Source organism: Chanodichthys erythropterus, chromosome 24, assembly GCF_024489055.1.
Source record: "Chanodichthys erythropterus isolate Z2021 chromosome 24, ASM2448905v1, whole genome shotgun sequence".
NCBI classification, from domain to species: domain Eukaryota; kingdom Metazoa; phylum Chordata; class Actinopteri; order Cypriniformes; family Xenocyprididae; genus Chanodichthys; species Chanodichthys erythropterus.
This window is the reverse complement of record NC_090244.1, coordinates 25,047,351-25,065,102: the sequence shown is the minus strand read 5'-3', so window position 1 is coordinate 25,065,102 and position 17,752 is coordinate 25,047,351. Positions and strand designations below refer to the sequence as shown.

The following is a 17,752-nucleotide window of genomic DNA, read 5'->3' as shown; positions in this document are numbered from 1 at the left end:
TTACTAACTTTGGCAACACTTTATTTTACAGTGTCCTTGTTACACGTGTAGTTACTGTAGTAATAACTATACATTATGCATAACTGCATGCAACTAATCCTAACCAAACCCTAAACCAAACCCTGTAGTAAGTATGTGGTAACACTTTCGATATTTCAATAGTCCACTTTAGATATTCTACTAAAAATGGAATGAAATGAAATACACCTTATTATCCCCAAGGGAAAATTTGTCTTGGACTCGAGGTTTGTTTACAGTGAGAATATGTTTTATCCATAAACAATGCAACAATACATAATAATAAAAACACTCCAATAAAAACACAAATCCGTATACCTACCCTTAAGATAATGTACTAGTTATAAGTAACTAACTTTGCAAGTACATGTCATCTAACTCTCAATAAAGAATTATTAGAGTGTCTGCTTAATATCTGCTCACACTCTATTTTGATAGTCCCCCAAAAGACATTTGGAAGTGCGTCAACTTATTCTACTAACCCTAACCCAAAATCCTAATCCAGGGGCACAACTTGCACATGTCTAACAACTCTATGAGCAGAGAACACTTGGACCTCAATGATTTTAAAATGGTGGGTCTAATAGAGATAGTTGGAGACACACACCTAGGACTGATCCCCCTAAGGCAGGCTGCCTCGAAAGAGGGCGTCTAGTGTTTAAAGAGCTGAAAGACCCAATGATCCTGAGGTACATACTGAAGATGTGTCTTTTTTTTTTTTTTTTTTTAGGAAAAACATACTTTTCCTTTTATTTATTTTTTTTCCTTCTTCTTTTTTTAATGGGGTAAAACCAGTGTAGATAGTGGATCAGCACCATCAAAAACGTGCTGGCCAGTGCATTGTTACTTCTAGAAAAATGTCTAAAGTGAACATATTTATTAATACTTAGGTTAATTAATACTCATTTGTACATTTATGTATGCATCCTTCACTGGGATGCTAGTATTATAATGCATATGTGCATATGTGTATGTGTATGTGTTTATTTATATGTGTACTTGCAGAATGGGAACCCAGATAACCCATACTGCAGCGGTATAGAGGGCGTTCTAGAAGCGTATTATCAGAGTCTGAAGTCTGTTCGTCTTTATGGACCAACATACTTCTCCCCTGTCATTAATCATGTAGCAAGGTGAGGCCAATTTAAAAATTCCTAAACACTATTTATCACAAAAAAAACTAGACAAAGGAACAATGAAACACAAGGACTATTTATAAACAAAGACCAATGAGCAACAAGAAACACCTGAAACTAATGAAACAATGAACCAATCAGAATGTGACACAAGAAACAAAGAACCAATGAAAACAAGGCACATGAACAAGGGAAACACATGACAAACCAGGAACCTGTCAGTAGGAAAACTTCAAAATAAAAGACATGAAATCATTGACATGAACAAAAACCAAAAACAGACAAGACAGAATCAAAGCAAGAATCTATATATAAAAAAACACGAAACAACCAAGCATAAAACAGGCATATAAAAACACAGGATAATGATGAACTAAACAAGAAACTGGTGAACCCAATCCATAAACAATGAAACAAACAAGAAGTTAGAAACACTAGGACACCAAGAAAACAGGAACTAAACATAGGAAACGAGAAAACAGATACTGAATAACACACTCTACACATTTGACAATATTGGCCATATACTGTACAATATCCCATTAAATTAACAATATGGAATATTGGAGCTGTATATTTTACAACATAAAACTTTATTTCATTAAGTGATGTTCGATTAATATACCAAGCTACTTGAACAATCAAAATATGATTTGTACCCTAAAATGTACTGACCATGATAATACAGGTGGTACAATGGAAAACGACACTAAAATAATACAATAAACATTAACTCAGTAACAGAAAATGTAATATAATTGTATATTACTGATAACAAAAAGAAACTGAACTAAGTAAAATATGTGATGTGCCCTGTGTTTCAGTGTAAATAATATGATAATTTATATTTTTTGCCTTCAAAATCCCTAAATTTGACATTGTTTTACAGTAAAATTATGTTATGTTAAACCATTTACATTTTTCACCATATACAGTTCATTCAAAAAGTATTCCAACCCTTTAATGTAGAATTTGGCTACAATTCTTTACATTTTACATACTACAATATAATGTTATTGCATCCTGGTGCCTCATTAGAGAAACAATTGTAGACAGTAGCCCAAAAAACATGCCTAAGTGCATACATGGAATATCTACCACAAATAGTATACCATCCAGGTACTTTTGACAGTTTTTTGATGTACTTTGAGACATTAGGATGGATTGGATATGAATTGGGATTCAGCCCCTGTGTGTGTTACATGAAATAATCAGCTTTCTTCTTTGCAGATATGCATCATTAGTAAAGGATGGTTCAGAATACTTCATCCTCCTCATTATCTCTGATGGGGTCATCTCCGACATGGCTCAGACTAAAGAATCCATTGTAAACGTAAGTAAAAAAAAAACAGTTCCTTGCCATTTTAATTCCTTTCAGAAAAAAAAAAAAAATGAAAAGACAAGTGTGCTTCAAGTGTGCCATATTTCTAAAAACATGACAATGAACAGCTGACGGCAACTTTTGTGGTATGACTTTATTTATCTATACAGCAAGATTTTGACATAATGACCCCATTGTTTCCCTAAGTTATGCATCAGCGCTGCTACTGTCTTGTTTGATTTGTGCTTAGGTTTGCTTGAGTTGGACTTTGAGTTATGAACTGCTCCCAGTTCAGTTTCCTTTGTCTCTGTTCATTTGTTGCCATAATGTTCGATTTGCCCTCATGTGTCACACCTGTTTGTAGTTAATTATCTCATTTAGTCCATAGTGCTTGCCTGTGTATTTGGAGGGCAAATTCCAATCGGAAGTGAGCATCCCTACTCACTCTGAAGGGCAGAGCCCTTGAAGTGGGGACTTTAGAAGAGGCAGGGCGACTTGTGGGTCGAAATGAAGCCATTTGGAACGCACTTAGGGAATGGAGCAGTGAAAGACAGCATAATTTCCTCATTATCTGGAATGTTAATTGTCAGTTATTGACAGTTGACGGTAGCTATTGACTTCCATAGTATTTTTTTCTGCTATGGAAGTCAATGGATACCGTCAACTGTTTGATTTCCAACATTCTTTAAAATATATTCTTTTGTGTTCAACAGAATAAAGAAACTCATTGAGGTTTGGAACAAAATGACAAAATGTTCATGTTTAAAATGAATCGTGAGGACTCGCCATTCATGATAAAATGACCATACATGATAAAATTACTTCCTTGAAGTGACCATCAAACATACCCTTCACTATCAGACTTGTGGAAGGGCCTTTTGTGAAGGGATTCAGGTTTTCTCTTTAATTTGGAACCCTTGTAACTTTCAAGTGCCCTTGAAGGGTTCAAAAATGTCGTTTGGAATTTCGCCCATAGCCCTCAGTTTCAGTTGTCCCTTATCCGTTATTGTCAATGTATGCTAGTTGTTCTATTTGTGTTCTAATAAGTTTTGAGATACCTGAGCATTTTGTTATTTTGATTTTGTTATTAATAAAGACTTCTGCGCATAGCTTTATTTTCATTCTTTGCCTCAACCACGCTCTGACAATTACCAGATTTCCCCAATTTTAAGGTGATGAACTATTCCATAAATCAACAAATCCATTAAATGTCTCATAAAGACATCATGCTACAGAATTTAAATCATTGTCCAATTTATTGTTATGTTTGTAACTTAGTTATGATATAGTTTTTCGTTTTGGCTCAATTCTCGAGTGAGAATTTTTTTTCTCAAAACAATAAATTCAGATCTCTGAACAGTTAGTTTCTTTGAATTTCTTATCGATTTAAGCAAATTGCATGTGTTTTGGGACGTGTGCAAAAGAGTTAGTACAATTGTCTACAATTTGCACAATAACTAAATGCACATAGCTTGTTGATCAAAACTGATGAGCTGATTCTCAGTGAAACTGTCAAACTCTTCAGGGCTTCTAAACATTCTTTCATTGTGTGAGCCGTCACATGAAAAATTATCTATTCAGTTATCAAAATCTGTCATGCATGTATATTTCATGAATACCTATGCCATGGAATCTTTGTAATGTCTGCTACATTGGCAAATAGCCTGGCATCGCATTGAAATAGTAATCACAATCTTACCAATCAAGTTTGGAAGCATACAGTACAGGCTATATGGAGTTTGCCCAGCACAATCACTACCATTTTTGAACACTGAGGAATGTCACAACCCTAAACAGGAGCAGCTACAGCAGTACTGTATAAATACATTTGTTTTATTTTTTGTAGAAATGTGTTACATGTAAACTGAAAATTCACAATTGATTGTTGTTGAAGAACAATATGAAGATAAGAATGTGTGGTGGTATTAGGGGAAGACATACTATAGAGTGTTTAAAAAATGAACAAGCAACTGTGAATTTTCAGTTTACATGTACATGTAACACAATAAATATACTGTATAAATACAAATGTTCATTTTCTTGTACTACAGTATTGACTTTTCCCAGTAAATTTCCGTTTCCTTTCTGAAGGCATAAATATGTCCACAGCATATACTGTATATGGCACAATGCAATTTATTAATACTGAAACACATTACAGTATATACATGATAGAATTTGTAAAAATGTACAAAAATGTATTGAAAAATCACTTTTTTGTAAACAACAGGCCTAACCATTCAGTATTCAAATCACTAGAAGAGATGATTATTTGATGAAGAATGAGACTATCATTGCACTGAATAAAACAGAAGAATTTACGCCCACTCACAAAAGTTGTCGATTCCTCTTTGTGGATACTATTACAATATAAGTATACAGAATTAGAAAAACATCTTAAATTGAATCCATTTGTCTTTCCTTCAAAATACGTCAACCGAGACAGAAATATGATATACTGTACAGACTGTGATGGGTAGAGACACTTTGAACAGTGGCAGGAGTCGTTCATAATGTGTCAGTGTGCAGATGAACAAAGCACATTACATGAGCTTTATGAATGTTCCTCATATTTCCATAATTACATCCCGGTGGCTGCCACCCCATGGCACTTGCCTAAAATGTGGTATAAACTAAGGCTCAAACTTTAAATATGCATAAAAGTTCAATCATATTTAAAAGATATAAAAGTACTCCAGAATGCATAACTGTTACGATAGAGACACCGGAGGCAGATGTAAAAGCAACAATGGTTCGTTTATTGATGACACAGCAGAGCAACAGGTAAGGGAGTGAAGTTAAAGCAGTTCTGGAATAAGGATGAGAGGGTAATACTGTCCTTATGTTGTATTTCAGATGCAGATGGAGACTGGCATTGGAGGATGATGGCGGAGCCACTCACACACACAGGCAGGTAAGAACACGAGGAGAACAGGAGACAAAGGAGACGATGGAGATGACTGGAGCAGGTAAGTATAGCGTTTGGAGTCCTTGAGGTAAGCATACATAACATTGTAGTGCAAACGAGACAGTGAATGTGTGTGAGTGTGGTGGTTTTATACTGGCTGTGATTGCAGTGCTGGTGAGGTGCAGGTGGCGATGATTAGTATGCTGGTGATAGAGTGCGTTGGTAAGGGAGTGAGGTGGAACCTGACGTGTCTGTGACAGTACCCCCCCTCCCACGGCCCGCTCCTGAGGGCCGAGGACCCCGACGTCGTGGTGGTCGTCCTCTAGGGCGTGGGGCAGGTCTGTCCGGATGGTTGGTGTGAAAAGTCTGTAACAGATTAGGATCAAAGATATCATTCTTTGGGACCCATGAGCGTTCCTCGGGGCCATAGCCTTCCCAGTCCACCAGGTATTCCAATAGACCACCACGGCGCCGGGAATCCAGAATCTCACGAACCACGTATGCAGTACTATCGTCCAGGATGAGTGGAGGGGGGGGGCTCGACGGCTGCCACATCAGGTTCTGTGGAGGGAAGAACAGAAGGGTGGTGAGGCTTTAGAAGTGAGACATGGAATGTGGGAAGAATTATTTTGTACTGTGCAGGGAGTTGGAGACGGTAGGTGACAGGGTTGATCTGTCAGATGATGGTGAACGAGCTAATGAAGTGGGGACTCAGCTTCTTGCAGGGCAGACGCATCCTGATGTCCCTGGTGGACAGCCAGACCTTCTGCCCCGGGTGGTAGATAGGAGCGTCGGAGTGCCGAAGGTCAGCTGTCATCTTGCATCGGAGCAGGGCTCTCTGCAATTGGTGATGAGCCGAGTCCCAAACCCTCTCGCTCTCCCGGAACCAGTAGTCGACTGCAGGAATGTTGGAGGGTTCCCCATCCCAGGGGAACAGCGGGGGTTGGTAACCAAGTAGGCACTGAAACGGTGTTAGTCCAGTAGTGGCTTGTCAGAGGGAGTTTTGTGCGTACTCGGCCCAACCCAGGTACTGGTTCCAGGAGTTCTGGTGACAGAAGGTACGCAGGAAGCGGCCTATCTCCTGGATCTTCCGTTCCGTCTGCCCGTTCGACTGAGGATGGTATCCGGATGACAGGCTGACGGTCACACCCAGGAGGGAGAAGAACGCCTTCCAGACATGGGAGATAAACTGGGGCCCTCTGTCAGAAACAATGTCTTCGGGGATTCCATAATGATGAAAGACATGGTTAAACATCAGTTCAGCAGTGGTCATGGCGGTAGGTAGACCCTCCAGGGGGATCAGACGGCAGGATTTAGAGAAGCGATCTACAACTACCAGGATGCAAGTGTGACCATCAGACTCGGGGAGATCGGTGACGAAGTCCACTCCCAGGTGTGACCAGGGTCTCTCAGGAACGGGCAGAGGATTGAGCTTGCCGGTGGGAAGATGGCATGGGCTCTTGGAAATGGCGCACTCCCTGCAGCCCTGCACGTACCTTCTGACGTCGTTGGCCATGTTGGGCCACCAGAAGCGTTGTTTGAGCAACGAGAGGGTCTCATTGACCCCCGGGTGGCCAGTGCCAAGTGAAGAGTGAGCATTGTGCAGAAGTGGAGTGCGACGTGCCCGTGTGACGTATTGCAAGCCTTGGGGGCAACCCGGCGGAGTGCGTGAGGAGGCATTGGAGGAGGGTAAGGTCTCTTCTGACCACTGGATGGGGCTTACGAAGATCGATTCAGGCAGGATGGTTTCTGGAGTTTCAGTTTTTTCTTCTGGAGCATGGAGACGGGACAGAGCATCTGCTTTAGTATTTTTGGAACCTGGACGGTAGGAGATGGAGAAGTTGAATCTTGAAAAGAACATGGCCCACCGAGCTTGGTGAGAGTTGAGTCTTTTAGCAGCCTTCAGATATTCGCGGTTCTTGTGATCAGTGAGAACTTGGAAGGGATGGTTAGCCCCCTCCAACCAATGCCTCCACTCTTCCAGGGCAAGCTTGACGGCCAGGAGCTCACGGTCACCGATGTCGTAGTTGACCTCCACCGGGTTGAGCTTGCGGGAGAAGAAGGCACATGGATGGAGTCTACTTGGCGTCCCCTGCTGCTGTGAAAGGACCGCTCCCACTCCGGTGGTGGAGGCGTCCACCTCCACGACGAAAGGTAAGTCCGGGTTAGGGTGGACGAGGAGGGGAGCGGTAGTGAAGGCTCTCTTGAGGGTCTCAAAGGCGTTGGTGGCTTGTTGGGACCAGGACAGAGACTTGGGCTGGTGACGTAGTAGGTTGGTGAGTGGGCTGACAATGGTACTGTAATTTTTGATGAAGCGACGGTAGAAATTGGAGAATCCGAGGAAGCGTTGGAGTTCTTTAATGGTTGTGGGAGTGGGCCAGGTCTGGATAGCGGAAACCTTCCCCTCGTCCATCCGGATGCCACTGTGATCAATAACGTATCCCAGGAACTGGACAGAGGACTGGTGATAGGAGCACTTTTCAGCTTTGAGAAACAGGTGGTATTGCCGTAAGCATTAGAGGACCTCTGCAACGTGGTGGCAATGTTCGGCCAAGCTCCGGGAGTAAATGAGGATGTCATCTATATACACCAGCACGAACTTGTGGAGAAACTCCCGGAGCACCTCGTGGATTAAATCCTGGGTAGCATTTCCCAAAAGCATCGTAAGCCTAAGTTCAATGGAGCTACGATCAACTTAAGCTTACGATGCTTTTGGGAAACGCAGCCCAGGAATACGGAGGGGGCGTTGACCAGGCCATACGGCATGACAAGGTATTCATAGTGGCCGGTGGGCATGACGAAGGCGGTCTTCCACTCGTCCCCCTCACGTATCTGGATGAGGTAATACGCGCTGCGGAGGTCCAACTTGGTGAACACAGTGGCACCACAGAGATGTTCCAGGGCCGCTGGGATGAGGGGAAGTGGATAGCTGAACTTGATGGTGATTTTGTTGAGGGCACGGTAATCGATGCAGGGCCGCAAGCCTCCGTCCTTCTTAGCCACAAAGAAGAAGCTTGAAGCAGCAGGGGAAGTAGACGGGCGGATGTATCCTTGGTTAAGGGCCTCTTTGATGTATTCCTCCATGGCCTTCTCCTGGCTCACCCGGTAACAGATCGATGGCACAGTCCCATGGCCGGTGTGGAGGTAGCTTGGAGGCGCGTTGCGGGCAGAAGACGTCGCTGAAGGGGGCGTAATCAGGTGGAACGCTTCTCTACAGGACTTTCGATGGATGTGGCGTTGATGGAGAGAGTCTTGGAGAGTGGAGAGTTCGGAACAGGAAGCACTGGGAAGCAGTCGAAGAAACAGTGTGGTCGAAGATGGTGGTGGTGTGAGTGCTCGGCGGAATGCGTCCACGAGCTCCTGGAACGGGTCGGTGGTGCTCATGCTGTTGACTGTTGTTTTGGTCTGGTCTTCTGTTACGATAGAGACACCGGAGGCAGATGTAAAAGCAACAATGGTTCGTTTATTGATGACACAGCAGAGCAACAGGTAAGGGAGTGAAGTTAAAGCAGTTCTGGAATACGGATGAGAGGGTAATACTGTCCTTATGTTATATTTCAGATGCAGATGGAGACTGGCGTTGGAGGATGATGGCGGAGACACTCACACAAAGGCAGGTAAGAACACGACGAGAACAGGAGACGAAGGAGACAATGGAGATGACTGGAGCAGGTAAGTATCAGTGATGCGCGGGTCAATGTATAAACAACCCGCACCCGACCGACGTTTTCAACTAACCCGCCCGCAACTCGGACCGCAAAAAAAGAAGAAGAAAATATTGTACCCGACCCGCTTCCTGACCCGCATTTTTTTAAAAGCAGTAAATGCTCATTGTAGCGTCATTGGGCCATAGACGTAAGAACCCCCCATCAGCCTCCCTGGCCAATAATATCCGGCCTGTGGAGGAGAGAAATATTTCAGGACCTGACGTGGTGCCCTCAGAGGTGCAGCGGCGAGAGCAGGCAGTTCTTGAGGCGGCCCATCATTTTCCATTTCAGCTGTCAGATGCATATTATTGATGAATGCGATGTTTATGTTTCGACCCTGCTTAAAGAATTAGCCTAATCAGCAGGTCAACTGAGAGAAGGCCCACTTTTGGAAAAGTGTGAAAGCCCTTAGGAGCGCAAACCGTTCTTTTTCTGAATGTTGTAGTGTTATGTAATAAAGGCTTGATTTATTCATTTATTTCGTTTCATTCTCTTAACAATTAAGATGCTGCATGTGTTTATCCAGTCTAATCGAAGTGCGCGTCTCTCCCCCGACTTTCCCAACAAAAATCCCGCCCCCTCTTAGAAAATACATAAAACTGACATTACTGAGCTATATGCGTTTAAAAGTAACGTAGCCTATTAAAATTGTACAATTTCATTGCTCAGTTCAACGTGTTGGGAAATCGGGCATTTTGTCCCGCGTCAGCATTTATTCAAAAGTTAATAACGCTCAACATTCAAAAGGTAAATAATGATTTCTCACTTGTATTAGTAGGCTTGGCTATTTCGCCACGTGAATGCCCAATTGAAGCTCTCACAAGCACAAAATGCAGGGATAGAATATGTTAATAAAGTATTTATTAACGCATTTTAGACGAACAAAAACAGGTAGGCTAAGCCAAAGACTGAGGCTACAATAACCATAAATAAATGTTCACAAATACCCATGAAAGTAAAACTGAAACCTTTATTAAGTAAAACTGAAAATTACAAAGGTTTAATTGGCATCTTTATTTCAAACGACCCGACCGACCGCGACCCGAATATCATTAAAAATATTTTTGGATGACTCGTAACCGCGGGTGACCGCGGATGACCGCAGGCACCCGCTCATTTTGGATCAACCCGCGCATCACTGGTAAGTATAGTGTTTGGAGTCCTTGAAGTAAGCATACATAACATTGCAGTGCAAACGAGACCGGACAGTGAATGTGTGTGAGTGTGGTGGTTTTATACTGGCGGTGATTGCAGTGCTGATGAGGTGCAGGTGGCGATGATTAGTATGCTGGTGATAGAGTGCGTTGGTAAGGGAGTGAGGTGGAACCTGACGTGTCTGTGACAATAACAGGGTTTCAAGTAACAGTTACATATTTGTATATTTTGAACTAAAATTGAGCCATCATTTAGAAGGGGCCTAATCTTTGGCTAGAGCCACTGTCCCTCTGCCCTCATCAGCTGAGGTGCCCCTCTCACACTGCATTAAATTGTTAGTTTAAAGTGTAACATAGGCCAGTATAAGAGCTGTGTGTGTAAATTTATGAATATAATTTCGTAAATTGTTTAAACAATTATGAACAAAACGGTATCATGTATTTATGCATAGTTTATTAGAAAGAGCCAAAGTGCTGGTCACACAGAGTACTTTTTGCTTTTAAAAACATGAGATGACCACAAAGTCTTGAGACATTTTTTTTAAAAGTTGAACTTCTTTACATGGCTTTTTAAACATGCGGCTCTCTGTTGAGACGTGAGTGCCACAGTAAAAGATATCCGTCTAGCACTTGTTTACATAGAAAACAATGGAAAACCAGCACAGAAAATGCTGTTCTTCTAATAGTGCTAACAACTTGTACAAAATATCCATATACTTGGAAGAGAATTAGAATTTGTTACATGTACACTCTGTTTTGGACTCATTTTGGACTTGTTGTTGTTCTATTTCCCGCCACTAGTCATTCACCATGGTAACTGATCACCTCATTATCACATCCAACTGTGTCTAATCACCCACCTTGTTATCCCATGTATATAAGCCCTGTGTTTCCAGTCATGTGTTTCCGGTATCGTTCATGTATACTTTGGTGTGTGTTCCTGTATGTTCCTGATCTCTCTATATTTGGATTTCCTAGTAAACGATTTGTTATGATTATATCTCCTCATCGTGTGCTTTTTACACCAGGGTATATATTTATATTTATACACCAGCTTTATGCTGTATAATATTACATTAAAGATGAGATGAGGCAGAGGCAGGTTCAGAGATTGAGGGAAGAGCCCACTTAGCATTAGCCAAATCAGATAGATAAGACTGTTAAACTGGCTGACAGTAAAATGCTAGAGTGTGTTGAAGAAAGATGGACATTAAATTATTTAAATGGAAGAGTAATTACAGCAATATAAATTGAATTAGCACTAAGCCTAACAATTTTATTTACAATGTGATAGTAAAAGATGTGTTATTCATTCTCTATATTAAGATGATACCTCAGAGTCAACTCAAAAGACTCAAAGTGAAGGTCTAGCATTTGTTTTTGTTTTAACTGGATATCTGTACAACTGGATAATTTGTATTAACAGGCACCCCACCCCCCTTTTTTGGTTTGAGCCCCTCAAAATGTCTGTTCACAGCCCTGGTAACAGGGTTGAATGATTGATTTTGAGAAATGCATTCAACAAAAATGTGATAAAATTGAGAAAATGAAAACTTTAGTTGAAGATATAATGTCACTTCCGAAATCACAGCCACGTGGCCTGAATTTATGCTCGTCTCAGCTCTCTCCTCTTTTTGCCTTCAAGGAAACCTGGGAGAGAGAGCTAGGACTGGAACTTGATGAGGAGCTGTGGAATAATGCTCTAGCTAAAATTAACTCTGTCTGTATCTGTGCCCATTTGAATCTTATTTAGTTCAAAGTTGTTCACATAATTCATTTCACCAATGCGAAATTGAAGAAACTTTCTTTAATAGAAGATGATGGCACAATAGATGTTCGCTATCCCCAGCAGATCATATACCCACACATACATAACTGCCCTAAATTGTATTCATTCTGGTCTTCTTTTTTTGTGAAACCCTGCCCAATAATTGCAATTTTTGGAGTACCCCCTGTTGATGGCTCGTATAATAAGCGCCATGCTGATATTATTGCTTTTGCTTAATTGGTAGCCAGAGGACAAATATTGTTTCATTGGAAATCCTCATGCCCCTTTTCTAATTTTTCTTGGTTGAAGGACTTAATGTCCATTAGAGACTCTGTTAACTCATTTTTATAAAATGTGGAACCCTGTCCTTTCCTTTGTTGAGACCAGTGTTGGGTAAGTTACTCAAAAAAAAGTAATCCACTACAAATTACAAATTACTACATTAAAATTGTAATTTGATTACATTACTGATTACTGCATGTAAAAAGTAATCAGATTACTTCAAGTTATTTTGAAACCTACAAAAATACGCAACAAACTGAAACTCATAGTTCTTTCTGTAATTTATTATTGACTGAAAAATATTACAGAAGTATGAAAACAGCAACTTGACTTTGTTATATATATTTGTTAATCATCTATAGGTAGCTTATTCATTCTAACGCAATCAAAGGTCGCCTGAGGGCGCTCAACAACCACGTCATCTGTGAGTGTGAGATTCTAACATAATAAAAATGACTTACAAATATATGAAATATAAACTAATAAATATATGAAATATTGTATACTTGTTAATGTTTATTTTTCTTTTCTGTTTTTTTTAATAGTATTTAATAATTATGAACACATATTAAGCATGACAAACCATTCAATCAATTAAACTACAAAGCTGGCAGGTATGGTATGTATGATTACAAAATAAAGTAATTAAGATTATTATTAATTTTATTTTATAAAATAACATGTAGGATAAAAGTAGACCTAGTTTTATCACGTGTTGAGCCATTTCTGTGACAGCTCCAGCTCTCCGACAGTTATAGTCTACATCAGCCTCCGAATTTACTCACTTCATTTCGTTCACTCTTTGCAGATATAGTGCACTCAGATGACATACACTATATAGGGATTAGTGAATCATTGAATGAGTGAGCGGTTTCGGACACAGCTTAAACATTCCATGCTGTGTAGCATGTATGTGTGTGGTAGCTGAACTATGTTTATGTTTGTATGTAACTGCATTAAAGACAGGAAAAAAATGCTGAAAACATTTAATAACATTTGAAAACAGTATTGTTCAGAAGTTACCTTCCCTCCCGATCCTGAACAAAAATCCAATCTAGCTTGTTTAGGCGAGGTTGGACCGCTCTCGTCTTGGGAGACGCGTTCTCCGGTGATTCATAATGATGCATCCATGCCAAACGTTATTTCTTTAGAAATGCACTTTACCTATTTTTTTTCTTGTAACGCAAGTAACATAATTTTATTGACATCAGTAACTGTAATCAAATTACATAAATTTAAAATGTAATGCGTTACACTACTGCATTATCAGGAAAAGTTATTAAACTACAGTAACGTGTTACTATGTAACACGTTATACCCAACTCTGGTTGAGACCATACCTTCATTGGAGATTTGATTCTCCCCACCACCCCTTATTTTTCTTTTTTCTTTTTTCCTTTGTTTCCCTTTTTTCCAGTTTTTGTGGGATAATTTGGGATGGGTAGGGATAAGAGTGTTGTTCTGGTTATTTGTATAATTTTTCTTAATTTATTTCTATGGATGTTAAAAAAAGAAAACAGAAGATTGTGATGTTTTACATGAATGCCATGCATATATTGTCATTTAAGAATCTGCTTCATAAAAATATAAATACAAGTGTATTGATCCACTTGATGCCATTCTATATGAAAGGTCCAAAAGATATCACTTCCTGTATGTCACAATGGAATGGACCTTTTTTATAAATCTTATGGTAACAGGGTTGAACATAAAATGCAGGACAAAGGTAAATATAAAAATTTTGATCATTAAAATTAGTAATAATTTAAAAAGAAAATCAACATTTTACAGGGGTCATTTAAAGTGTTTAAAATTAGCCATTGTTTAAACCAGTTTGTACTCAATTAGAGGAAAGTGCCTCATGTCTCTATGATCTGAGCACAACATGGTGTATTGTTATACTATGATATCAAGTCTGTTTTATGCATGTTTCATTGTGCAAGTGTTGAATTATTATATGAGGAGTGTATTCTTGGGGGTCTTGTTTTAATTAACTGTTTCCTTCTGTTCAAGGCCTCAAGTCTTCCCATGTCAATTATAATCGTTGGAGTCGGGCCGGCTGAATTTGATGGTAAGATGAGAGAGATGTGTGTGTCTTTGAGAATGTGTGAAGATGTGATATGATATCAGTCCAGTCTATCAGAGACTCAGCAGACCAGATCAGATCAAATGAGAAACATGTTCACACATGTTCCAGTGAGACCAATCAGACATTTTCCAAAATTTCATTAGTAGCGTATGTACTATAAGAGTTTTGAAATTTCCATTGGTTTATCAGTTCACTCCTTAACTAACCCTGCACCTCTCCTTTCATCTAGTAAATGTGTGATCTAGTTACTTTTGTTTAAACTTTTCTCTCTGCCTCTTGTGGATTTGTTTAATTCTTATTATTTGTATTGTAATAGCGCAATTTAACAAGAATGATTTGCACTCACTGATTTTGTTGTTTATGTGCCATGACTTCTAGATAATGTAGAAACATCCCTTTTAATACCACCAACTTTTTGTGGACAATAACAGCGCAACAAAAGGGCAAATAGCCTTAATGTATGATTACATTTTGGAGCATTTTTGGAATGTTTCCCAATATGTATGTAAACAAATCAACTGAAGTATCTCCATAAAACAAAATAGAATATTTTGGATCATTTGGACCCGCAGACAATGATATCAATCTTTCTTTTGTAATAATATTTTTTCACAAGATAAAATAATTGGACAACAGACTAATTTTAATTTATTTTGAAATTGCTTTATGACTGTATTTAAAAGCAGGAAAGTGATAAAAAAAAAAAAAAAACTGTCGTCCAAAAACAGTTTAACAGTACAGTCTAAAAAATGCTCTGTTAAAAACAACCCAAGTTGGGTTGAAAATGGACAGACCCAGCAATTGGGTTCTTTTAACCCATCGAATGGGTTGTTTTGACCCAGCGGTTGGGTTAAATGTTTGCCCAACCTGCTGGGTAGTTTTATTTAACTCAGCTATTGTTTAAAATTTACTGTATTGCTTGCTTAAAATGAACCCAAAGTATGTTGAAAATTAACATTTATTAATGTGTTTAATAAATGAACATTTATTAATAAGTTTAATAAATGAATTTATTATAAGTTTAATGAATAATAATTAAACAATAAACACTTATTAAATAACTTATTAATAAATGTTCACCTTTTGAATATTCTTGTTGCCTCTAGTAATTATATCTGATTTATATCTGAGGATAAAAGTAAAGATGGATTTATGATGTACTTGCTCATTATGTAAATTTTTAACAAAAAAGGTTACATAGTGTACCTTTAATTTGCCAGCTGCACTTTTATATAAGGTATATTATACCTTTAATATACCTGACTATTTTTGTGTTCAATTGAATTAATATTTTGTTTTATATTTAATACATAATTTATTTTGCTACTGTACCTTTAAGACTTCTATACGAAAATTACTTTATGACCCTGGCGTATCGATAGTTTTGCTGTTTAATTTTAATAAATGTTCTGTACTGGGGCAGATGTTTTGCATTCTGAATGTAGGGTTCCTACACACTAAACAAAGTTCTAATGGAGCTGTATTCAAGTGGGGATGCAGTGAATTGGAACAGTTTCTCTGCTTTTGGTCACATGACAGGGTGTTACTCTCACAAACCCTTGCATTCCTCCTCTGTGTACTTGTGATGCACCATCCCCAGTGAAATCAGAGGGTTAGTGGTGTTCTCAAACATATCTAAACATAAGTCAGAAAAATCCAGATTTCCAGTAAATAGTGCCTTTACATCACAAATAAAAAAATATACACCGTAGTCTCTGATGGGCTCATAATTTGCATAGTGTTTCATACAATTTTTCCTTCAATAAAGATAAAACCTCATTTATATGCAGCTCCCAGTGTTCTTGTTATCTCACAGCAGTCATGATCTGCTCTTTGAACTCATTTCATAGCTGCTGCAGCATTAAAGGATGTATTTGAACTCCAATATGAAATCCAATGATAGCACACTTCACTATAACAGTCTGAGATGAGTGGAAGCACCACATGATCGTTTTTCCTGTGGCATTTTCTTCCATTTGACAGAGATGATTGAACTAGATGGAGATGAGGTCAGGATATCATCCAGGGGTCGCTTTGCGGAGAGAGACATTGTGCAGGTGAGTTTTCCAACCCTGTATCTCATGTTTCTGTCGACCAAAATAGTGATGTAATATTCCAAGATTCCAGATGATTTTTAACCTAATGGACCCTATATCATACACCCGGCACAATGTGACACCAGGTGCGATGCAAGTGCTTTTTGCTAGTTTCAGCCTGACAGTTTTTAATTTCACGTCCAGCACCACATTGTTTAAATAGCAAATGCACTCTGTTCGCCTATGGGCGTGCTGGTTTGAAAATGAGGTGTGTTCAGGCTCATTGTTGGTGCACTGCTATTTTGAGGCAACTGAAAACGACTATTTTAAAACAAGTATTTATTTATTTATTTATTTATTTTTATTTGTCCTATTTAAAGGGCACGCAAGTAATATGTGGCTATAGGCGGGTGCACAACACGCGTACACTCTGCTTATTACACACACAGGGATGCACAACAGTACACAAATATTAAAAATGAAAGGATTCCTCTCTGGAGAAGCATTCAGTCTTGCAAATTCCGCCATGGAGCAAGCGCAAGTGGCTTTTTTAAAGGTAATGGGAGATGCAACTCTGATTGTTTTATTGCATGTTAAGCCCAAAACACACCCATGACTCATTAAGAGGTGCAACCCTTTTGGACCATGTGCCTGGCACGCCGACCATTTTTTCCGTCATTAAACTAGCAAAAGTGGATTCAGACACAACCCTAAGTGCACCTGCACCATGCGCTTCAGACCATGCGTTTAGATCATTAAAATAGGGCCCAATATCTTACAGCATTTGAAGCATTGTGTCAATGACCACTGACAGTATTTTTGACTCATCTCAGTTTGTGTGGTAAAAGCAAACAGGAAACATGTTTACAGTAAATGCACTTACAATGGATGCCTAGGAGGCAAGTGTTCAGAACTGAAGATGAATGTTTAAATTTTAAGTATCACATTTTTGAAGGGTATAACCATCATCCTTAAACATTACATGTATTAGCGTGAGACTGCTGTGAGGTTAACCCGGTTACTTTTTAATTGCTTTCTACAAGAATACCAGGAATTTTTTAACATCTTTTTTCAAAGTTAACATGAAATGACATTCTCAACCAAGTCTACAGCCATAATGTGATGTTCTTCTAAGTGAATCAATATTATGAAAAATAAATTGGGTGGGACTTGACTTTATTCATGGGTGATTTAGTGGATGGCAAATGGGTAAAGGGGAGGGATTTAAAAATAAACTGGCTTGGTGACATCAACTGACAAGAAATGTTGTTTCAGAAGCAAAGTTTTAACATTTAAAAAAAAAAAAAAATTCTTCTTTGGAATACAGTAATGT

At 39.2% G+C, this 17,752-nt stretch overlaps 1 protein-coding gene across 1 annotated transcript in view; it reads left to right on the top strand.

Moving 5' to 3' along the window:
• cpne8 (copine VIII) overlaps positions 1-17,752 on the top strand; it is a 94,256-nt gene that overhangs the window by 72,877 nt on the left and 3,627 nt on the right. Inside the window, exons 16-19 of the mRNA XM_067379195.1 lie at positions 1,024-1,151; positions 2,385-2,487; positions 14,308-14,365; positions 16,367-16,440. Coding sequence (XP_067235296.1) covers positions 1,024-1,151; positions 2,385-2,487; positions 14,308-14,365; positions 16,367-16,440 — 363 coding nt within the window. The remainder of the gene's footprint in view (positions 1-1,023; positions 1,152-2,384; positions 2,488-14,307; positions 14,366-16,366; positions 16,441-17,752) is intronic.